The 25,143-nt window shown below is 40.9% G+C and overlaps 1 protein-coding gene across 1 annotated transcript in view; it reads left to right on the forward strand.

The window, feature by feature from the left end:
* OTOGL (otogelin like) overlaps nt 1–25,143 on the forward strand; it is a 79,432-nt gene that overhangs the window by 28,726 nt on the left and 25,563 nt on the right. Inside the window, exons 24-33 of the mRNA XM_081929275.1 lie at nt 1,843–1,950; nt 2,569–2,707; nt 13,901–14,035; nt 15,298–15,444; nt 16,370–16,489; nt 18,510–18,626; nt 21,207–21,363; nt 22,209–22,235; nt 22,480–22,647; nt 23,458–23,736. Of these exons, the coding sequence (XP_081785401.1) occupies nt 1,843–1,950; nt 2,569–2,707; nt 13,901–14,035; nt 15,298–15,444; nt 16,370–16,489; nt 18,510–18,626; nt 21,207–21,363; nt 22,209–22,235; nt 22,480–22,647; nt 23,458–23,736 (1,397 nt within the window). The remainder of the gene's footprint in view (nt 1–1,842; nt 1,951–2,568; nt 2,708–13,900; nt 14,036–15,297; nt 15,445–16,369; nt 16,490–18,509; nt 18,627–21,206; nt 21,364–22,208; nt 22,236–22,479; nt 22,648–23,457; nt 23,737–25,143) is intronic.

Raw genomic sequence — 25,143 nt, forward strand, 5'->3', positions numbered from 1 at the left:
ACAACCCAGTCTACACCACTGCAAGTAGGTAATTGTTGGAGAAGGTCGTAACCTGGCCTGAAGCCACCCAGTGCATTAATAGTTAAAGCAAGCACTTTGTATCGGACCCTAGTGAATACTGGTAAAATATTGATCTGATCTGGTCAGAATGAGCAGTCCCATCTTGCTTTAATTTGGAACAGCTGAAGTTTCCAGGCAATTCTCAAAAGCATTCCCACATATAGCACATTACAGTAATCCAAGCAGGTGATAACAAAAGCATGGCTAATGGCAGCAACGCTATCTCTGTCCAGATCAGGGCACAGTTGGTATATCAGCTTACGCTGATAAAAGGCACTCCGCACCATTGAGGCCGCTTGTGCCTCTAGCGACAATGACGAATCTAGGGCATCCCAAACTGAAAGACTGTTCCGTTATGGGGAGGGTAAGTAGAAAACCACTCAACTGGGCAGACGATTCACCTACTAACAGCTCTTCTATCTATCTGGATTGCATTTCAGTGTATTGGCCCTCATCCAGTTCATTACTGCACTTAGGCACTGATTCAGAACATCTGCTGCCTTCCCAGGAGCAGGTGAAAAGGAGACACACATCTGGGCATTTGCATAAAGTTGACACCTCGGGCCCATTTAATTTTCCAGTGCTGTTGTGCTCCTGTTTGAGAGAGAGCGCTTTGCCACTGGGAAACTTTTTTTCTTCTCTTTAGCTGCAGAAAGAATTCACTCCCATCAGTATTTTGAAATACAGTGGTACCTCAGGTTAAGTACTTAATTCGTTCCGAAGGTCTGTACTTAACCTGAAACTGTTCTTAACCTGAAGCACCACTTTAGCTAATGGGGCCTCCTGCTGCTGCCACGCCAGCGGAGCATGATTTCTGTTCTCATCCTGAAGCAAAGTGCTTAACCTGAAGCACTATTTCTGGGTTAGCAGAGTCTGTAACCTGAAGCATATGTAACCTGAAGCGTATGTAACCCGAGGTACCACTGTACAGCTTTCCTTCCAACTTCCAAGCTTTTAGTGATAGAATTAAATGCTGTGTGGTATGTGATTGTGCAAGGATAAATTGTGCTTATTGGGTAATGATAATAATAATCAGTGGTGATGATTGATACAAATGAATTATTTCTTGATTGATTAAATTTATATAACACCCTTTACCTGAAGATCACAGGTTGATTTACAGCATAAAGAGGAATTAAAAAAGATGAGAGAGTCACATATTTCTGGTGTCTCATTTAGTTTGACCCTCATCTATGGCAATAAGGTGGGTGTTGAGCATATACACACTTAGAAGCATCAGAGAATGCCTCTGTCTTTTGTAATAATGCAGTAGACATAAATTAGATTATTTTGGAAATGGAATGACTCCCATCTCTAACACCAGCACAGCCCTCATACTCCTAGAAAAAGCGGACAGTGAAGAAAACAGCATGCAGGTGCAAACTCTCAGCTGCCAGCAGTGGTACGAATCTGTATTTATTATAATATGTGTGAAAACTGTGTTGGAAGTGAGCTGAAATATATATGGCGGCACAATGCCCTGTGTATGTTTGCTGAGAAGGAAGCCCCATTTACTACTTAAGTAAGTGTGCAAAGTCCTTGAATGTCCATGTAGTCTTGCTTGGTAAATTTTATAGACCAGTTATTAAATATCACACCTGATAAACTATTGCAAATGCTGAAATGACTGGCAGACAAAGTTTACCATACTATTGAATGGCATGCCATTCAAACAACCACTATCTGGTATGGAACCGACCTCTTCTGACTCATGCGAAAGCATCATTGTGACTGCATATAGGTAGATTTCTCTTTTGAATTCGTGCTTTTGTTTCTTTGAAGGATGGCAGAGCATAAAGGAAAATGCTACGTGCCTGACAGTTGCCCATGTACCTGGAAAGATTGGGAATATTTGTCAGGTGAAGTGATAGCTACCCCTTGTTACAGATGGTAAGCAGTTTTTATTTCACTGCGGTTTTTAATGTTATAATTATTTTTAGTGTTACAGATAAGATTATTTAAAAACTTTTAATTTTTTTAAAAAATAAATGCAGTTGAAATATCATATAGTGTTTCAATAAATAGATTATTTATTTAATGAAATTTATATACTACCCAACTATAATGAAATATAAGATATACATTAAAATTGTCAAATGTTTCTAAATTCCTCCATGTGATCATGCTAGAGGAGAGGGGAAGGTGGAGTGCTTGTTCTCTTCATACTAAGCTATAATTTAGCAAACACAGCCAACTGCATATTCTACGGTGCCATTAAGGGCACACATTTCCATTAATGCTACTGACACAGACTTGTTACTGAGCTATGAAAATGTGCCATGTTTTCATGTGCTGATTTGCAGAAGAAGCCTGCGGAACAAATTTCATTTTCTTTGGAGCAGAGATTTGTCCTTTTGTGGCCCCATGTAAATGATACAAGAAGCTATACATTCTCTGCTATAAATTCTCTCTCTAATGTTTTTTGCTTCGTGACAAGAGTGTCACACTTTCATCTTCCACTCGTAAAAGCTCTCCAATCAGAACGTCTTCATTTTTCCTCCTCCGCAGTATTTGTCGACGTGGGATATTTAATTGCACATATTATCCTTGTCCTGCTGTTTGCACAGTCTATGGGGACCGGCATTATTACACCTTCGATGGACTAGAGTATGATTATGTCAGCGACTGCCAAGCTTATTTGGTAAAGGTAAGGAGGCATTTGGTAAATGCTGAAGATACACCCCTTTGCCCTGGCTTTTAACATCTGAGATGTATATTTCAAAGACCCACCTTATTTCTAGTTACAGATAGGTAGCCGTGTTGGTCTGCCATAGTCAAAACAAAAAAAATTCCTTCCAGTAGCACCTTAAAGACCAACTAAGTTAGTTCTTGGTATGAGCTTTCGTGTGCATGCACACTTCTTCAGATACACTGAAACAGAAGTTTCCAGACCCTTCTATATAGTGAGAAGGTGGGGAGGGGTATTACTCAGAAGGGTGGTGGGAATGGGTGATTGGCAGATAGCTGTGATGAGCCTGTTGACGACTCTTAACGACTGCAATAGGTCTTACAGGAAAAAGCAAGGGGTGAGAAGGTGAAAAATGGCTTTTCACGAAAGCTCATACCAAGAACTAACTTAGTTGGTCTTTAAGGTGCTACTGGAAGGAATTTTTTTTTGTTTCCACCTTATTTCTGTGATAGTAAGTTGTTTTTAACATTGTGTTTTAATTATTGTAACCCACCCTGGGACCTTGGGCTGAAGGATAAGTAATTAATAATAACAGTAGTAGTAATAGAATACAGGGTCTGTTGAATTACAAAAGTTAGAGATATTGTATGTGCAGCAATATATTATATAGCCTAGAAATATCTTATGCCTTCGGCTAAGCCTATACATCAAATACAAACTAGTTTAGAATTGGTTTGCTAGCATTTCTGGGAATTCCAGCTCCAGATTACTAAATTAGAATTCTCCAACAGAGATCCTTAACACCCTCTCACACTCATAATTCCTAAAGATCCATGTATAGATGCCCTAGCAATTTAGCAGACACAGATTTGTAGAGGCATGACCCTTATGTGTGTCTCTTTTTCTGAGATGTCAACTTGAATGCTGAGAAAACATTTTTAAAAATGTTTTTCCATCCTTTACTAGGCCTATGGGTTCACTGCATTTTGGCAATTCCTTTGTTATGTGCCACAAGTGTTTCATATTAAGCCACTTATTCTACCAGGGACATTAGGAGTTCTAAAGTTCAGGAGAGAAGTTGGCATTACCAAAAACAAGATTCGTGGCACATTGCCTGCAGCCTTTTCATCCAACAAGCAAGATGACACGGGTGATGAAAACGCTGCCTGTGTAGATTCGCGATATTAGAAGTAGCCTTGTTATTTTTTAGACAGGTGCAATGCTAGCCCTACCTAGACTCCTTTTCAGACTTCATCTCTTTTCAAAAAAAGGGATGATCTGCTGTTTCATAATAGCTAATTTGTTCTTAGGATTTGGACTGCACGAGACTGTTGAAGGATTTCTCTGGCCTTACTGGAAGTTTGCTAACTGTAGTCTAGACTAGGTATTCTCAGACTATGTCGTAAGGGACCTTTCTAGTTAACCTAGGAGTTCCTTGATAATATGGGGAGGCAAATTCTCCACACAAATGGAGGTGGCAGGACCATGTATCATATACCCATCATATAAGGCCAGAAATGAAGCAAAACTCCTACATAAACTAGTGATTATTCCATTGGCCTACTACGTGATTAGTCAAAGAGAGCCAGTGTGGAAGACGAGATAGATTGTCAACCTTCAACAAACATGCTCACCACAGTGAGTGTGACACTGCCTTCTGGAGAGCAAGATCAACAGCTAGTCTTCCTCCTAACTTTGAATCTGGAAAGTGGGCACAATGGTCCTAGCAGTTGCATGGTGATCTCAAGCATCTCACCAATTCCATATCTGGGTTTGAGGCTTCAGAGTTGTTTAGCATCTATGTGGCAAGAGCCTCAGCCACACAGCCCTACCCACTTGCTGGTCTTCCCTGCTTAGAACAGGAAAGTTAAGTGGAGAAAAGCATTGGATACTGTTACCTGAATGTCTCCCAATAGCACAAACTCTGTCATTCTGTGCTCCTTTGGGAAGCAGCGCCCAGTGGAATATTGGATGCTGCTTAACAAAGGTGTGCCTTTCCTTAGGAAAAGCAGCAGGAACTTGACAGTTTTTTGCATTGCCAATGAGACCTGCCAGAAATTGTAGGCTCCAGTGGATGGTGTCTCAGACCAAGAAGACCTGGACTGAAATCTCTATTGAGCCATGAGACCTATTGGGTGAACCTGAGGCACTCACCATATCTAAGTGTTCTTCTTCTTCTTCTTTGGCAATCACTCATAGCTGAGTAAGATTGTCTTCCATAAACACAGTTTTAACAGTGGGTCCATAAGTGATTGTGAAGGCCAGTTCTGGATCCACATGTCCTTCCACAGTGGGGACATAGGTTTCTGGGTGGGAGTTGATCATAGTGAAGGTTTGCCAAGCGTGCCTTCCTCTTAGCACATTTCTCCCTTGTGTTCTGAGTTTGAGTGTCTTCAAAGCCCATGACACCTTTGGTAAAGGCTGCCCTCCAATTGGAGCACTTGCAGGCCAGTGTTTCCCAGTTGTCGGTGTTTATACTACATTTTTAAATATTTGCCTTGAGAAAGTCTTTAAACCTCGTTTTTTGACCACCAGCATTACGCTTTCCATTTTTAAGTTTGGAATAGAATACAGTGGTACCTCGGGTTACAGAGATTTTAGGTTATGTGTTTTTGGGTTGCGCACTGTGCCAAACCCGGAAGTACTGGAACGGGTTACTTCTGGGTTTTGGTGCTTGCGCAGAAGTGATAAATCACGCTTTGCGCATGCGCAGAAGCGCCGAACCGTGACCTGCGCATGTGCAGACGCGGCACTGAGGGTTGCGAACGCTGCGGGTTGCAAACGTGCCTCCTGCACGGAGTTCCGGTTGATCACGGACCGAAGGCGCAAGCAGGAATTTTCTCTTGGAGAGATTCCGAGTTTTAGGAGGAAAAAAGATTTACATTTTGGGTGGAAATAGCAAAGGCCTCCTTGTTCTTGAGAATGCAGGCATTGTTTTAGTTGCAGTACTTTCTCCCCTGCCAAACTGTTTCTGCTGTGGGAATAAATAACTTAGGTTTCTGGTATGAACTGGAGAGGGTTTAAGTATCAAAATGCAATATTTGAGGCTTTCCACTGAGTATTATTGCTTCACTCATTGCTTAACAGTAGAAGGATGATTTCCTTAATGGCAATTTGGACCTGTATTTCTGTCTTCATTTCTCTGCTTTGTAGTTGGGGCCAATCAATTTACCTGGCAGTTGCAGCTTGACTTGGCCACGAGCCTTTTGGTATCTGATGCACTTTGTTTAATCTGTTCGCTTTTTATGGACCAGGACATCCAGCTGTACAAAAGAGGCTTTGCATTTGTATTAAAGTTCAATAAGTCCCACCTGTGTGCATTAAGAAGATTGGGAGGTTGACAGCAAAGTGAATGTGTGTGTGTGTGCACATTCTGCAAACTGTGAAAACTGTCATGCCCCCTCCAACATATTCTATCAGTCAGTATCTAGCTCTGGGTCAGGGCTGGGCATGGCAGAAGCTAGGTTTGAGATCTGCAACATAAATTAGCATGCAGGGTTAGATGGTGTGTCTGACAAGCTCTGTTTAGTTTACCGTCGTCAAAGACCTTATGGCTTCAATCATTATTACTTCAGAGTAAAGGTTATTGTGACAAAAGATTCTGAAACACATATTGGTTCTGCCTCTATCTCTCTTTATCTGGCTATTTTAAAATTTTCCTTTATTAAGTAATCTTTTCAGAGAAGAAAGGCTGTTTTCACAGGATATTGGCTTTTTCAGTACAATTGTCCCTTTTGGCAGATCTTCAGATTGATGTGCCTTCATGCCGACCAACTTTTTGTAGCCAAATAGAGAATTTAAGTTCCTCTCATGCTGTGCATTTCCTTTGCACCAAATGCTCTGTAGGCACAGGAAAAATAGCCCAATAAGTGAACACTACACACACACACACACACACACACACACACACACGTGTGTGTTGGTCTCTTATCACACTGTGATGACAGCCTGAGCTACTATGAGGGCAAATGAGCTGATACTTGGAAGTTGGCCCTTGCAGGTATCTACCTCAGAGCCTGCATGAGCCACCTCGAAAAGGAGGACAACAGGAATGCAAGGTGTGGCCACGACCTGCCTGATAGTGGAGGACTCTCCTCCCTTCTCCCTCTCTTTCTCCCTGGGTCCAGAAACATATTGGTAGCTGGTGCAGCTCCTTAAAGGCAGGCGGCCACAGTGTCCTGGATTGCTAGCTCTGTTTCAGTGCTAAGGGCTTACCTCTAATTGGGACATAGATCAATTTCTGGCTAGTTTAGTGTGGTATATAGCAGGAGTGAAGAGAACATTGGAAGCTGGTGACAAAGGAAGACTTACCAGTTGAAGATAGCAAGCACCTGATGATGTGTCCATGAAAGCTAAGGTTATAAGGTCCTTAAAGTAGAAAAGACTTGTTTTTGCTGCAACAGACTAACACAGCTATCCTCAAAATATATAAGAACTTGTAACAAATACATATTTTGCATGCAGTCCTCCTAAAAGGGCTGGCTTGACTTGACGGTCTATTCATTTGGTGATTGCATTTATCATAGGTATACTTTCTTCTTCCCATTGGTCTGCTCTTTCCAGTTTTTCCACTTCTTCAACCTTTCTTCAGTAGGCAGAAGATCCAATTACAATTGGCACTGAATTTACGTTCTTCTGACTGAATCTACTCCAGATAAGCAATTTCAGCTTCATTTACCTTTTATATACCTGGCTCCTTCAGACCAGTAAATGCTCTCAAGTTTTGTTCTTCTGTGCTTCTTTTAAATTGTGCAGATTAGCAGGAAGAGCTATCCTCAGAAATGGCAGGAGAAGAAGGGAGATCTATGATGATGCAATACAATCATTGTAGCTTCTTTTGAAAGGGGTCCAGTTATTCAGCAGTGACAACAGGGCCTGGAGAAAGGAGCTTGTTTGTAACAGACTCCTTCACTAAGGAGGAGAGCTGAGTAATGTGACCAATTTTCTGGGTGTTTAAAAATTTCAACTCTTCCTTTTAACAACACTAGAGAGGTCTGTGTTAACTGTTTGTGGTATCGTTTCTTTATTATATTGTAACCAGGTGTTATATTTGTCTGATGCCCTATGTCCACTTATTCCCCTACAAAGAGGCACTTCTGGAACAAATCAACCTTTTTATTTAATTACGCTCCTTGAGAGTTTTTAAGCTTTATGGTTACTCAGGCAAACACACTTTACAGAGAACCTGAAAACCTTATTCAATACAGTAGTAAAGGTAAAGGGACCCCTGACCATTAGGTCCAGTTGTGACCAACCCTGGGGTTGCGGTGCTCATCTCGCTTTATTGGCCGAGGGAGCCAGCGTACAGCTTCCGGGTCATGTGGCCAGCATGACTAAGCCGCTTCTGGCAAACCAGAGCGGCGCACGGAAACGCCGTTTACCTTCCTGCCGGAGCGGTACCTATTTATCTACTTGCACTTTGATGTGCTTTCGAACTGCTAGGTTGGCAGGAGCAGGGACCGAGCAACGGGAGCTCACCCCATTGCGGGGATTCAAACCGCTGACCTTCTGATCGGCAAGTCCTAGGCTGTGGTTTAACCCACAGCGCCACCTGTGTCCCTATTCAACACAATAGTCTTATTTAAACCTCAGGATATACTACAACAGCAACAATCTCCCAGTCCCTTCTCAAATTTTTACTTTCACCTCAGGAAATCAAATCAGGTTGCCCTTCCTAACTAACCCATAAACTCTTTCAAAGCAGGCCCCTTTCTCCCCAGGCCCTGAACTAAGTAAAAGGCAATCCCTCTCCAATGGACAATTTACCATTTGGATTTTTTGTTGCACCAGCCACTCATGTCTCAGGATAAACTATTTCTACCCAGGGATGCTTTGTAGGGACATGGAAGACAGCTTTCTTGGTGGCTGCTCCCAGATTCTGGAACTCCCTCCCTAGAGAAGCTGGACCGGCTTCTGCCCAAGCTTTTTGACACTTTTATTATGAATAGATATTGAGAAATAATTCCTAAACATCTACTAAACTTCACCAGTTGGTTAGCTGGTCAACAGTGCATGTATAGCCACTCTGTTCCACTTCTTATCAGAATCAGTATCCACTCTTCTGATTGTTGCAAAGTTTTGCAGTGGAGCCTAGGAAGTATCTTGCCTGGGAATCATGCTACAAGTAACAGTGTTTTGCTGCTGCAACAACCTTAGTGTGTGATCATATACAGTCGTACCTTGGAAGCCAAATGCCTTGGCACTCGAACAGCTTCCTGCAGCCAATTAGAAGCTGCACCTTGGTTTGTGAATGTTTTGGAAGTCAAATTGACTTCTGAAACGGATTCCGTTCAGCTTCCAAGGTACAACTGTACATGTTTTGCTTTGCACTGCAAGCCATCCAATTGTCCAGTAAATTGCTATATTCTTTTATGGAAGGACAAGAAACGTCCGTGCTACTTTACTGCTTGGATGTTTAGCTATGGTTACACTCTATGCATCACGCACCCAGTGTAGCTCTATGTTAATGTTCAATGAGTATTTCACTTGGGGCTTCTTGGCGTTTTAAGCTTTCGCCACATTTAACTTTGGCTTTGGTTTCTCTTCGGCAGCAGCTTAAACCCTGACCAGTTTCTGAAGACTTTGACCTTGCCCTATTCGCAGCACATAGCATCGTTTATAATTAAAGGAATTCTGTTTTGTCTTCAGCTTGAGAAAAATGTAATACAGGAAAAGCATGTGCTGGTGCTGCCTGTTCTGCTAGTCAGATGTGGAAGAAGAGATATTTTCAGAGCAGTAAAAATGAATCCAGAGCATGCAGCCCAAATGGGGATGTATACCTACATATGGGGCTTTCTTTTGTCATGTTCACTGTGGCTTTTAAGTTCCACATTTGAGTCTTGGATTTAATTGTCTGTTAGCTAACTCAGGAATCCACACTGATTTCAGTGGAACTTTCCCCCAAGCAAATGCATTTAGATTGATAGGCTCTTGTCTGACATTACAGGAATGGAACTTGTTTGTACAGAGATTAAAAAAAATAGATCTGTACCATCCTAATTATAAAAAAAGTATATAACAGATTTCAGGTCATTTGCAAGCACAGTAATAATTTCTCTTTTCTTTTCCCTGCTCCTTTTCTTTTCCTCATTTCCATTCTACATGAGACCAAAAGGGGAAAAAAAAATCATGAAAATAGAAAAAAGCAACACTTCATGAATGTGTGTATAGACACGAAACAGAAATAGAGCACAGGGTATGCTTCTTAATGTAAGATGATCTCATATAGGTGACTTTGCAAAGGCATGAAAAATGCCAAGATCTTCACCTGTTGTGCTACATGGATAGCAACAGTAGGACATTGCTAGGGATTATATCACTTGGTAATGGATACTCAAGCCTTCTCAAACCTTAATCTTGGGACTATCATGTTTTTAATTAGGAAAGGATTGCTGCAATGTAACCCAGTAAAATGCCAAATCTGATACTCAGTGGCGCAAAACCGAATAAATGACACAAAAGAGAACTGTTCATAGCAGTAGTTCTATTCTTCAAAATTGTCTTTCCACATTACATCATTAGTAAGAGTTTTTATTGAAATCAAAGAGCAGCTTTAGGTCTTTTATTAGTTGTCTCACACCCATCCTTTTTAAAAACACTTTTATAGGAGTCATTGAATGTCCATTTTATCCTATTTATTGAATGAGAATGCTGCAGAAATCTTTTGTAGAGAAGAAGAAAGACAAAACAGCTTGAATACACTGCTAAGAACTCTGCTCATACCATGGTTGTTTATAGAAAGTCCTCTTTGTATACCATAATTATTTTAGGAGCTCTTTGCACAGCTTGTCATCTGCAATGGCAAGAAAAATAACTAAATAATTATGGGTTGTTTTTTTTACTTGCCTTTCTTTCATTTTGAGGAAAGTGGCCAAATAAACAACCACATAGTCAAAATCTTGTTATTTGCTGTAATCATACCCAGCAGGTGACAAGTAATCAATTGATAAATTGCAGTAGACTTTAAAATAATAATTAAAAACATCACAATAAAATGTGTGAAATTGCAACAGAAGGATAGTACAATACAGCCACAAGCTGTTTCTCTGGACAGTCTCCAGAGACCCTTCTGAGTCTCTTCATCAAGGGAAACAATAAGTTTATTATGAAGCAGGTGGCAAAATACCTGAATTTTATCATAGACCTGAAGTGATTTTTAGTGTGCAGCTTGTCTTTTTAAGGAATTGCATTTTCTCATATTGGTTGGTTAACCAGTAACCTTTGTGGCATGCAATTGTCTCCAGCAAGTATCTTTCTGTGAACTATATTTCTGTAAGATGCATGTGTAAGCAGATCTGGTAACTTATTTAATATCTCTTTGCCTTATCTGGCACCACAGTATCTTCCACTGCCCTAAATTGTGTCAGTAGCGGCGCCACAGTGATATTGGCACAGTACTCTCTTCCCCAACACCCTTCCAGCTCCCAGGGCACATAATTATTTTATATGAAGTACTTCATCCTATCTGCATACCCTCTGCAACTGTCCCAGAAGACATCTCATTTTTTTTCTCATGAGAGGGCAGCGGCCATTTGGGGAGCCATGAACCTGCATGATTTTGCACCACAATTTCCACCCCCAAAAATGTTTTGGAGGGGCACGATCTTGTGTGGTGCCCCAAACCACACACTTAGGGGCACTGTGCCCCCCAAAAGCACTTTTTTCAGGGGGAAATCATGACATGGAAACATGCAAGATCACACAGCCCAAAATGGCTGTTGTCCTCTTGTGAGAAAAAACAGGATAGCATCCTAGTTTTTGCCTTCAATGTGTTGGAGACTAGGTGTCTGTTCTGACTCCACTGCCAGTCATTCCAAAGGGTTCAGCATGATGAAGGAGATGAGGGTGGATGGAATTTCTTTCTCTCTACACTCTCTTCCATCATTCAAGAGACAAAAAGGGACTTAGTGCTTAGTCAGAATTAGTATACACGGAATGAAAATAATTCATTTTTGGTTGTAGGAGAAATGAGATATTGGATGGATCCCTTTTGTACTATTGCCAGTTTTGTCCTCAGTTTTTTCAATGGCTGAAATTGCAGGTCTAGCTTACCACTGTTTGTTTCATATTCTAATTCTGAATTTTGTAGCCAGCTTGGGTGTTGGGGTGTGTGTGATATATATATATATAGAGAGAGAGAGAGAGAGAGAGAGAGAAAGATTATGATTAAAATATAACTCATTAGATTGTGAAAGCCCTTGGGTGATTTCCAGCGTTAGTCATATTCAAAGTAGCCCCATTGATTTCAGTGGGTCTACTCTGAGCATGCCTTAGTTGGATATTACTCATTATTAAGCTAAGATTTCGGGTATACTTGTAATAGTTTATTGGCTGATGTAACAGGAAACACATTTTAGTTTACCTTCAGATTCAAAATAGTGACACTTAGTTCTTCTGATAGTCTACTTTTTTCCATCTGAAGGGTATAAAGTTCATTCTTTAGTCAACTTATGATATACTGTTTTCTGCAAATGCAGGCCCTTTGCTTAGTTTTTGGTTGCTTGCCCAGATTTCTGTCCCTGTTTCTCCATTGCTTAGCAACACCCCACTATCCCAAAGAAGTTGATACCAAGTAAGAACAGGCTTGTTTTGGTAATTTAATGGGAAGACAGAAGCAAGGCTTAGGGGTGGGGGTGGGGGTTGTTTTTGTTTTCTTTCAGTGTAAGTTGACTTCACATGGCGGACCAATGTATTACCTTAAAAGGTAAATGTAGCTGTGCTCCAGAAAGTGGTTATGCAAAGATGGGTTTTTAAAATTGAATTTCATTTACTTAAAGCGTTTTTACTGTGCTCTTCAGCCAAACACACACACACACACACACACACAGAGAGAGAGAGAGAGAGAGAGAGAGAGAGAGAGAGAGGCCCTGCCTATTGGCTTTCAGTCTAAAGGATAGGATAAAAAGTAAAAAGGGATGGGGAGGGAGGAGGAACAAAGTAAACTCAGCCACCGGTTCTGAAAATTATACTTCTTATAGTAAATAGCCAGGATGGAAATGGGATGATGGAATAACCAATGATAGATGACAGAAGAAAAAGTGATTAAGGCAGTTCTCTCCAAAGAGCTGATAGAATAGCTCTGATTTCCCTCTTCTGCAGCCTGATGGGAATATGCTTATTCCTCTCTATATAGTGGAACGCGGGTGGCGCTGTGGGTTAAACCACAGAGCCTAGGACTTGCTGATCAGAAGGTCGGCGGTTTGAATCCCCGTGATTGGGTGAGCTCCCATTGCTCGGTCCCTGCTCCTGCCAACCTAGCAGTTCAAAAGCATGTCAAAGTGCAAGTAGATAACCAGGTACCGCTCCAGCGGGAAGGTAAACGGCATTTCTGTGTGCTGCTTTGGTTCACCAGAAGCTGCTTAGTCATGCTGGCCACATGACCCGGAAGCTGTACGCCGGCTCCCTCGGCCAATAAAGCAAGATGAGCGCCACAGCCCCAGAGTCATTCATGACTGGACCTAATGGTCAGGGGTCCCTTTACATTTACCTCTATGTAGCACTGTATGCAGTGAGGCTGGGGCCCGATGTAATTACCCATTATATTAATGTGTTTTTTCACTCTTTGCCATAGCATCATTGAGACAGCATACGAAAAGGTGGAGAGGCACATGCTTTGCACACAGAAAGGCCCACCTTCTCTCTCCAACAACTCAAGTGTCTCAAGTAGCAGGGCCAGGAAAGGCCACTGCTTGTGAATTTGGAAAGCTGGTGCCAGCTGGGATAGACAGAAATTAAGCTAGATGGAGCAAATGGCAGCATAAGGCAATTTGTCTACTCATATGATTGACAAGAGTTTCAATCTGTGGATGAGTTTGCAAGTCTTCTTCTGGGAAGATTGCATAGACATAGAGTGTTGGCTGACAAATTCAGTCTTCAAGATGGGAATGGTATTTTCACTCATCCAAAGTCACTTCATTCCAGCCAACTCAAGTTGTACTGTGACATGGACCACTTATACATTATGCAGCCCAATGGGTAACATCTGTTCCTTGGGCTGCATTCTGGTTTATCTCAGTTTATATCTAGGTCAACCTGACATAACTTGATTTAAAACAGTGTTAACTCAGGCTGAACCAGAAACAGCCCAAGGCAGCTGGAGTCCAGTTAAGGGAATCGCAGGCAGTATCTGACACATAGCCTGTAGTTTTGTCATGCGCCTGCTGCAGTGATGTATAACCGTGTTTGTTCACAATAATCCTTTCTCCTTTACAGGGTGTAGACAGTTCAAACTTATCTATAATCATTCAGAACAAAAAGTGCTTTGATAACGACATTGTGTGTTCAAAAAGTGTCTTTATCTCTGTTGGAGACGCTGAGATTTTTTTCAATGACCCCCTAGCCATACAGGTAAGTTCTCTTTTCCCTTTTCTGACACACCTGTTACTCACTGAAGCACAGTACAACTTGCTAACTAAAATGCAATTTGTCTAAACAAATAATAATGTAAGGGGGAAAAGCCCAACCCACATAACAGCAACTAAAACATCATTTTCCTTGTCCTCCCACTCCCACAATGACCTCTGTTCAATTAGCATCCTGCTGGACATCACTGAACTTTTTTGAAACTATGGTATTCTTCAGCTTTTTAGTTCCCATCCCATGGGGTTTCTGAGGGAAGACCTCCATCATACAACCCAATATAACTTTCAATTGAAAGAAGAAAGCTTAAAAATAAAGCCACACTGGTCATTAGCCTAGGAGAAATGTCAATGTAGTCATGCCCAAAAAGATGTCAACAGATGACCAAAGGAATATATCTGTGGTAGAAAAATGCCCAGCAAATGTGGCTTCTCCTTCTCCAGGCATGTGAAAGAGCCAAACCTACTATAATTATTCTTGAAAAGCCTCTGTTTAAAGCAACCTATTTAGGCTAAAAAACTGACAGTCTAATGGCCCAGTTTTCACATCAACTTTTCATATGGCAAAGTAATTTACTCATCACCTCCACGTGCTGAACATTTCACTTGATTGTGCCCCTATGCACTGGAACTTCATTCGTTCACCACCTCTAGCATAACTTTAGTTTACAGTGGCTCTCCCTTATGTTGGCCACAATCCAGATGGCTGCTTCAGGTAGAGCCAAAGGCTTGTGCACATATTCTGAATTTAAGAGGCTACCTGTGTGCGGTATCATAGAAAGCTTTTGAAACTTTTTAGTTCCTTGTTGTGTAGTAGAGAACTGGAATGTGGCAATTGCTTTTAAAACAACACAAGACCAAAGCCCTCTAGGGAAGTGAAACTGATCAACTAATTATCTAGATCATGGTTGTGGTTAGTAGAAAGTTTTATTATGTTAGGCTGCATTGAAAGTAACCGTTCACCTCATGAAAATTATATGGTAAAGTACCTTTGCAAGGGTTTGGCCTAATGAAGAATCAAAGGTATTCCTGGAAATAGTTTGGAGATTTCTGTTTGGAGATAGAAGCTATCAAAACTATTTCCAGGAATTTCCAGAAAATATGCCTCAATTTGGCTTCAAGTAACAATGTCTCCTGGGTCCTGAATAATGATATTCAGACATTTTAATGAATTCATTTTAGTACTCTAGCTTGGATATCTGTGGAAAGCTCATCTTATTGGCCTTTTTACAAATATAAATTTCTTCACAGAGGATGCGGAGGAGACATGAAGTCACAACCAAGTATCAGCTTTGGAAGGCTGGATATTATACAGCAGTGCACTTTCCAGATCAGGAGATCACAATACTATGGGATAGGAAGACAACAATGCACATCAAAGTGGGGGTTCGATGGAAGGTGAATGGATATGAGATTGGGTGGCTTATATTTTGCAGCATCAGAGTTTTTATAGGAACAATTTGTGAATTCAACAAATAGATTCTTGATTGATATAAATTGCACAGTAAGTCAGATATAGGGCATCCTTTTCAGACCACGGGTGTATTCCCACTGGGGCAACCTTTCAGGTACCAAATGCCAATAGTGAGCAGCAGCAGCAAGTATAACATTTATCTTTGCACAACAGGCTAGGAGCACACTTACATACCCCTCTCTATCCCCTCACCAGGCAAACAAGAGGCACTGTCTGAGTTCAGGGACACATTCCATCCAGACAAAAGTGGGGTGAAGCAGGACGGGTGAGGGGTGTGGTCTGGGGAGAGGGAGGTGGCTAATGTGAGGGTGTGGCCTGTGGAGAATCTCATGGGTCACATAGAGAGGCTGAGAGGGACTTGTTTGGCCACAAAGCCTGAGATTCCCTACCCTGTGGTAGGTCTATTTCAAGTTGCAAACTATATCTCCTCACAATATAGTGATTGGTACTGACTTTTGTCAACATCTTCAGAGTGTTCTACATTAACAAGGGTTCCATAAGAAGGGGATACTCTTCAGTGCTCTGATTTCTATAGACTCAAATGTGCTTCTATTTGTCAGGAAAGGTTGTGGAAGGATATGTGCTATGCTGTCTCATTTCAAATTGGGGAAAAGGGTAGCTCCAGGTGTGTGTGTGTGTGTGTGTGCGCGCGCGCATTTGTGTGTGTGTGTGTGTGAACATAGAAGTCTTTAAAATGAAGACATATATTATGTCCTGAGATGGTGTTCAGTCAAGCTGTATGGAGAAACACAAATGTGTGTGTGTGTGTATTCATCTTGATACTGTATTTTGATTGATTTGACTATTTTGATTGAAAATAATCAATATATCATCCTGTTTTAATTCTAGGGTAAACTGTCTGGTTTATGTGGCAATTTTGATAAATTCACTTCAAATGACCTGACTACATCCAGCAACATGGAAGTAAGAAATGCTCAAGTCTTTGGAGAGAGCTGGGAAATAGGACAGGTAAGCATGATATATCCATTCATTTTGAAAATAAACAGGCAACTGATGGTGAGGGTGTAAGAACTGTAGGAGCAGCATTACCAACTAGTAGGCCATCAATTTGACAGGTTCTGGGTGTGGTAGTTCCCTGTCCTGTCACCAACCATTTCTCATACTTCTGCACATTTACCTTATTTCCACTGTTTCACATGGTTGCCATGTGTAGCTAGCAAATACAAAAGGAGATGCAATGCATCTTGGCCCCATGGAAGCTGATGGGGCTGCAGCTTCCATCAAGGAAGGAATTTGTATATTCCAGCCACATCAGGAGCTAACCACCCCTACTCTAGTACCTAGAAAGGCTTTTGTTTCATCAGCACAAGACAAAGAGGATGACACAGTGAAACCCGTTAAGAGCTTCTGTTGGTGTATATGATACACAAAAGTGCTTACATTTACTGTGCTATAGGCCAAACAGCTTGTATGACAATGTTTAAAATTTATTTCCTGCTTTGTTCCCCCCCCCACCAGACTGTAGTCACGTAGCTCAGTGTAACATCTCCTATTTTGCTGAAGCACAGCTGCTTGAGAGCATGCAGGCATTTCTTCCCCATGACTTCCCGCGTTTGCTGTTGCAATTGAAAGGTGCAGTGACCTTGCCCCCCCGCCCTGCTCCTGTGCTGCCACATCAGATTACAAATGCTCTGACTACCGTATTTTTCGCTCTATAAGACGCACCAGACCATAAGACGCACCTAGTTTTTGGAGGAGGAAAACAAGAAAAAAATATTCTGAATCCCAGAAGCCAGAAAAGCAAGAGGGATCACTGCGCAGCGAAAGCAGCGATCCCTCTCGTTGTTCTGGCTTCTGGGATAGCTGTGCAGCCTGCATTTGCTCCATAAGACGCACACACATCTCCCCTTACTTTTTAGGAGGGAAAAAGTGAGTCTTATAGAGCAAAAAATACAGTAATTTTCCATCCTCTGCTTTCTCTCACCATCTTTACGGCTCCATCTGAGGGCTGCTTCATATAAGATTATTCCCTACATGAATGCCACTAATAGATTTAAAAAAAACCCCTGTGTATAATGCATGTACTTCGGCAACATCTAACAAATATGCACACGTCTGTTTTAATACATGACTAGAAGCAGGGAAGGAATTGCCTTCTGTATACCCAGGGAAATAAAACACAGACATCTGCAGTACATCACAGTGTTTATATGGTATATACATAATAGGTGGTAGTTTTATTCAGAGTAGACCCGTTGAAATTGATCAACATGTCTAAGGTAGTTCTGTTAATTTCAGTGGGTCTACTCTGAGTGAATGGCACCCAATATTTGTGTACAAAATTGTTTTGTTTGTGGCTCTTTGTATATGCTACAGATAACATCTCTCCCACTCTGGTCCCCGCCTTTCCTTAAAAAGCTTAGGAGAGTTGTTGTTTTCCACTAAGGTTGATGGTCTTTTATGTTTTGTGTCTCTCAACATTATTTCTACTGTTGCTTCTTCATTTAAACTTTTTAAATTAATTACAATTGTTGTTGTTGTTAAAACCATCCATATTAACCCAAAAAAATCATATTCCAAAATGTTAAACTGGCAGTAGCAATTAAATCCTTTTGTCACCTGCAGAATTTAAAGTTATTCATTTAAAGTTAGTGACTCTTTGTCCTTATTGCCAGAGCACTAAAGTTTAAACTAAATGGTACATTGGATAAACAATGCTCTGTTTATGATTTACAGATGGCTGCTGTGGAAACAGTGATGATGTGCGATAAAGAATACATGTTGTTTGCCAAAAAGACGGGTGGGGGGGGGGAAACATGAGGTTTTTTAAAAAAACAAAACAATAAAGAAGGATCCATTCTAGCTTAATATTTTCAGCTGTAAGTAAAGTGTGAGGTTTAGGAGAAAAGATAACAAAAACATGGAATGTTTTTTAGAGACTGGGGGCAGGTGGGCATTTCTAAAAGGGTTTGCCATGCAACAAATGTGTAATGTACCCAAAATTTTTAACAAGTGCTTGTGATTTCAGTGTGCTAGCCCAAATGAGACCATAAAACCATGTGAAGTACATCAGAGCAAGTTCCCTTATGCAAAAAAGGAATGTTCAGTTTTGTACAGTGATGTTTTTGCCCCCTGTCGCAATGTGGTAAGTATATATTTCCTAAGCTATCTAGAAAGCACATCTGTACTCTGGATCTCTGCTTGCCAAATGTAAGAGTTGCTGTGGCACTAACACCTGGCTCATAACAGGCTTAGTTAGCCCTACTGTTAGACACCTGCTTCAGGCACCAGATGGCAAGGTGTGGAGGGTGATGATCAGTGTCAAGCAGAGCTGTGTGTACCATGCATCCTGCAGTTGCTGCCCTCAGGTGAAGTAGAAGACACTGCCAGAGGTTGAAGTAAGATTCTGCTTCCAATCTAATTTGCTTCTGTATAGGGAGACCATCTCAGGCAGCAAAGTTTGTTGGCTCAGTCCTGGTCCACAAGATGAGCAGCTGCTCATCTGAAGGGCAACAGAGCCAGCACACCACATAATGTCCCCAGGCTCTAGTCTAGGAATTTACTTAGCAGATGCTATAGGCAAACAAGCCATAGGCTGTTCCTCCATATCCTTCCAGTTTGGACTTAGTAGTCCCCACCTGAAGACTTTGAAATTTGTGGCCTTCTCCTTTCAAGAGCAGCATATCAAAAGCAGAATAGCTCCAAAACATTTTATTGAAAAGATGTACAGTTCCAAGATATTTGTTGTTTGGGTTTGAAATGTTCCTGTCCTTTTCCTTTCTGGCCAGCAAGCTGCCATCTCACAATCCTTGTCTTATCACTACTGAATTATACATACAATGTATTATTAGAAGGCTGCTATTGGCCCTTCTAAGGGACGCGGGTGGCGCTGTGGGTTAAACCACAGAGCCTAGGACTTGCCGATCAGAAGGACGGTGGTTCAAATCCCCGCGATGGGGTGAGCTCCCATTGCTCGGTCCCTGCTCCTGCCAACCTAGCAGTTTGAAAGCACGTCAAAGTGCAGGTAGATAAATAGGTATCGCTCCAGCGGGAAGGTAAACGACGTTTCTGTGCGCTGCTCTGGTTTGCCAGAAGCGGCTTAGTCATGCTGGCCACATGACCCGGAAGCTGTACGCCGGCTCCCTCAGCCAATAAAGCGAGATGAGCACCACAACCCCAGAGTCGGTCACGACTGGACCTAATTGTCAGGGGGGCCTTTACCTTTATTGGTTCTTGTAATCTGTTGGTAGGTTCTGAGTGAATGTTGGTAGGTCTAGGATTGAATGAAGAAACTGACACAGGGAGATACCAAACTGCACCATGGAACATGGAACAAGGAGGCCTGTATTATCCAGGAAGCATACCTGGGGAAGTTACCAGAAGCCCATCACTAACCACCAGTTCCATTTTCCCACTGTTTACTTCCGAAGTTCACATCAGGATTGCCATTGTTTTCCTGGGGCATTATTGTAGGCAGCCTTTAAAGGGGGGCAGAATATATAAATGTACAAAATAAATAAATAGTGTTCTGGACTAACTGAAAAGAGGACCCAGGAAATTGGGAAAGCACAACTCAAAGGTGATGGTGATATCATGCTAAGATGACAATAAGCAGATGGGATGAGCTGCTGGCTGGATCAGCTGCATGGCCAATCATTACAGTAGATGGCAGTATTTGCTTTATAACTGAAGAGCATGGTCGTTCTTTGCTTTTTATAACATTTCTATTTACAGACAATCTAGCCCCCAAAAGTTACTTTAATTCAGTATGAGTCTATGCCATTATTATTGCTGTTCTTAATTGTACTACTGCTGCTGCTGCTGCTGCTGCTGCTACAACAGTGTCTGAACCACTTTTGGTAGTCAGATTTATTTTATCCACTTCTGGTTTCCATTTAATCTCAAAGCAAATGGCAAACTTCTGCATGCATGCTTTGTTTCTCAAAAATGCATCATCAGCTAAGCTACTTTTCTCATAGTTTTTCGGACTTCTAATTTTCATGTTTTCTACCCATTTTTGAGGATAAATGTTAGGTTGGCAAGTCTATAATTTCCCAGGTCCTTAAAACAAAAACAAAAACTGGAGTTAGCTTTCCTGACTACCCATCTTCTGTTAAGGAGGCCAGTTTTAAAAATAAGGTGCACGTTTTCATTAAACAAGCAGGAATTTTGTATTTGAGTTTTTAAAAGAACTCCTGCCTTCCAACCCTGGATAAATGATTATTCTGAATTTGTCAGTTTAACTCTAAAGCTGTACTCTTTGTCGCTTCTTTGTGAGACAGATCTCCTCCTTGAAAATAATAGTTCACCTGTAGCTATTTGTTTAACATATTGTGCTGTGAAGACTGAAGCAAAGGGTCAATCAAGCTTTCTTTCTTTTTTTTTTGCAATTTTCTTGTTCTTATTCAGGGCTCCTTCTGTCTGGCTGGTTTCCTGCCCCTGGTGTCCTTAAATCAATGTTTGCTGCTTGTTTCTACACTTTCATCAATATGCCGATTAAATGACTTCTTTACTTGTTTTATCCTTAGATTTGTGAAAGTTGACTCCTTTTAGAATGACCACCACTCTGTGGTGTACAATTTACCTGAGCCTCTTTCCATAATTGTTTTCAGTAACCTCTCAAGATACTTGAAGTACTTTGACTTTCCACAACAATTTCATTTCAGCAGATCCCCTCATTTCCCTCCTCTGCTACTCCGAATCTGACTTTCTCCATATTTTTCAGATTGATGTGACATCATTTGTCAAAAACTGCCATACAGATACTTGCAATTGTAATCTTGGCGGAGACTGTGAATGTCTGTGCACAAGTATTGCAGCTTATGCTCACAAATGCTGCCAGCAGGGTGCAGTAATTCACTGGCGATCTCCATCTCTCTGTCGTACGTATGTTTTGCTATTCATTAAGCCGTCAAGCATAATCTCTGGAAAGCAGATTATTCCAGACTTTCTTTAACTGATTTCTAGCACATCAATGTTTCCCATGCAAATGCTGGTAACTAGTGGCTTGATACCAGATATGGTTGCACAGAAGTAATTCAAGGGTAAACAATAGCTGTGCTCCCCTGTGCTGTTCTCCACCAAACAAGCTTAAGGTTCATTAGTAGGAGAATGTAGAGTAGTTATGCTTCCAAGACTTCAAACACGTCCAAGTAAGATGCACCATGTGGCAGTTTGCCATTCTTAAAAAGAAGTAGTAATTCTGTTAAAAGTTGTACCTTTTTACAACTATAAGCAATATTCAGTGTTGGCCATACTTGGAGTAGACCATTGATTTAAATGATAATACCAGATGAAATCCTACCTGAGTGACTATTTGTATATATCATCTGCCTGTATATCTACATCATGTTACTTTTGTATTTTACTCTTCTTAAGCTAGCAATTTATTAGCACTGTTGGCTGCTGCTGCAAAAAATAATAATAATCAGTGAATGTACAAACACATTTTTAAGGGGTTTTTTGTTGTTCTTCAGTGCAGAAAAAACATATTTCAGAAATTGCAGTTAAGGTTAGGTCTTCAAAAGAGTGCCACTAATTTATTTACTAATAATAGAATCCAAGGAAAATGCAGTAAGTAAAAGAACAGAAGAGTGAGTTTTGTGAATCAGAATTTAGTGCTTGGCTATGTGACCTTGTCTTGTTGTTACTGACAATCACAAATTCTCTAATTATTCTCTGAGTTGTTATGCATGTCATTAAATGGTGTGCCTGTTCCTTCTTTCAGCTTATGACTGCGATTACTACAACCAAGGTATGTAGCATTTCTGTGAGCTTTAAAAATAAATAATAGTAATAAACTGGATATATAGATTCTCCCAAAACACTGCTGTAGTAGTGATGGTAGTTCCAAGTATTTATAGACCAGTTTTCATCATACAGTACATGGTCACAAGAAGGTTTACACAACCATCAATAAAAAGAAATCCATCAGTGTTTTGAGTTGCTTGTTTCTCCTGCTATCATTTAACATCTGACTGTCATTTTTCTTCCTCCAGGACTTGGAGAAGGACCATATATTTTGGCCAGCTATGGTCAGAATGACACTGTTATAGGAGTCAATGTCACCAGCAAAAATATCTTTCCTTTGCCAAGAAGCAGTGTCAGTGGGAATGTGTATTTTAATTTTATGTTAACTCCAGGACTTTTCAAAGATAAAATACTATGTGAGTCCTATCTTCAGTATTTCATGTAATTAAATTTCAAGTTTTCAGAGTTGAAAAAATGTTAATCTTTATGTATCAGAGAATACTTTTTCATTATCTTTTACAAAATCTGAGTATATCTACTTGTGATAGACCTGAAGACAAGAGTTGTAAGAGAAACAAAGGCTTTAGTCTTTTCTATCATTAATATTTTTGTTTTATTTATTTTTACTTTATCAGTGTACAAGTCCATTCTCCCTTGATTTAGGAGAAATGCTTGATAGCATCTTAAAGTTAACTGGAAACACCTCAGTTCTTTTTTTTTAAAGTAATCTAAAATAAATGCCTACAATTATCATTTGACTTTCATCATTGAATTTCTAGACTGAGTTGCTCTGAAACATTCAGATGTAGCCATACATTTCAGAAAATATTACTTCTTATAGGTTCCTTGCTGTAGTTCTGTAGGATAAACACCCAGGGTGAACAATGGACTCTTATTTATATTAATCAGATTCAAAGTATCAGGCTACAAACCTATGCACACTTTCCTGGCACCGGTGAATACCATGGAGTTCAATGAGCCTATCTTTTAAGTAGGCGTGTATAAGATTGCACTTGATGTTCAGCCATAGTTAATGTAGGCCAAGAACAGGAATATTCACTATGAAAAGAAGCCATTTTAAAATACTGTTAGCAAAATTTTAATGTAACCTTGCCAGGACTAGTTTGCCACTGAACAGATTTTTAACGGAAGTATCAGCATAGGAAGCATTTGATTTTGGTAGTGAAATCTTATTAATATACTGCTGTGGATTTAATTTGTGGCAGCTCCATCTCTGGTTTCGCTTGAGTCTGCTGAAAGGCCAAACTACTTTCTATATGTCCATGATGATGAAAGCATTTCCTTAGAACAGTGGGAGGCAAGTTCCTTGTTTCGTAGAAGAGCAACTTTTTTCCATCATCAAGGCCTTTGGATCCCAGGCTACAGTGCATTCGAACTACACAGCAAGAAAGGTTTCTTTATCATACTCAGAGCATCTTCTGTGAAAGTATCAAAGTTTGATGATTCTGAAGAATTCAAACGTTCAAGCAGTTTCAACATAGAGGGTGAGTTGTACATGTTCCTGGGAGCAATGTATGTGTGTCAGGGAATCCGATCCCCCCCCCCCCACGGTAGGCTGCCAGGAATAGATAGACAAGGAATGCTCTTACCAATGTATTTTATTCAATATTCACAGAGAGAGGCTTAGGAATGCTGCCTTTTGGAGTAATGACATTGGTCTGAGTAATCGCCACCCCTCTTCTCTCCTCAATCATCAACAGCACCTTATGGTGGCTGCTTAGGGCCATTTGTCTCTGAGCCCTTTGCTCTCCTACTTTCAATGCTTGCCAGGTTCTGGGAGAATGGAGATCTGGAAGGCTTTCTAGTGATAACGTGTCAGCCAGTTGCTCTGTCTCTGCCTCCCCCTCCTCTTCTCCCATTATTTCCCAACTTTGCCCCTCATCTACCTCTGAGCTGTGACCTCATCAAACCACTGTTGTAAATCTATACTGTCTTCCTCTTCTCTGGAAGGTTCAGACTGGGAAGGCGGTCTCCACCATTCCTCCTCTGTCCAGTCCCTGACAGTGTGGAATGCTGCGGATATATCATTTTCAAGATTTATAATGGCAGCAGTTACATTGTAACTTCAGAATGGACAAATCAGTCAGTCTGCGGCCAGCCTCAGTTTTTATGTGTTCATTTGCAAGCCCATTCCATTGTGCTTCCATATCTGTGATTTTAGCTTGTTAAGAAAGCACGACAACCACTTTATTTTTTAAACACCTTTTGGTAAATTTTGTTGAGCTGAGAATTGTATTGAGCTGAGAATTGCAATTGTATTGCAAAATTCAGACATGCATGAAAACTGAACCATAACTCTACACAGGGGTCCACGAATCAGGTCACCCTGAAAGAAACCCTAAAGTATCCTCATTTTGCTGTTACCAATTTAAGAATTAGGATGAATCTGTTCTATGCAAAGAGATCTCCAGACAGCCTTCAACTGGTGTCAAGATTTCAGATTTCCTCCCAGGCATTTGCTGGCCTTTGTGTCTGCATTGATTTTATGATGCCTCTTTTGTGCTATGATCTTTGCATTCATGCTGTTGTTTTATGTTCTACTTTTAATTAGTGTTGTCTTGAGCCAGTGTGGTGTAGTGGTTAGGAGCGGTAGTCTCGTAATCTGGGGAGCCGGGTTCGCGTCTCCGCTCCTCCACATGCAGCTGCTGGGTGACCTTGGGCTAGTCACACTTCTCTGAAGTCTCTCAGCCCCACTCACCTCACAGAGTGTTTGTTGTGGGGGAGGAAGGGAAAGGAGAATGTGAGTCGCTTTGAGACTCCTTAAGGGGAGTGAAAGGCGGGATATCAAATCCAAACTCTTCTTCTTCTTCTATTATCTTAAGGGTTATTAAGCTGGAAAGACAATTTATAGATTAGATAGATATTCTACTGCACCTATTGTATGGAAATAC

The sequence above is a fragment of the Podarcis melisellensis genome (genome assembly GCF_964234715.1).
Source record: "Podarcis melisellensis genome assembly, chromosome: 10".
NCBI lineage: Eukaryota > Metazoa > Chordata > Lepidosauria > Squamata > Lacertidae > Podarcis > Podarcis melisellensis.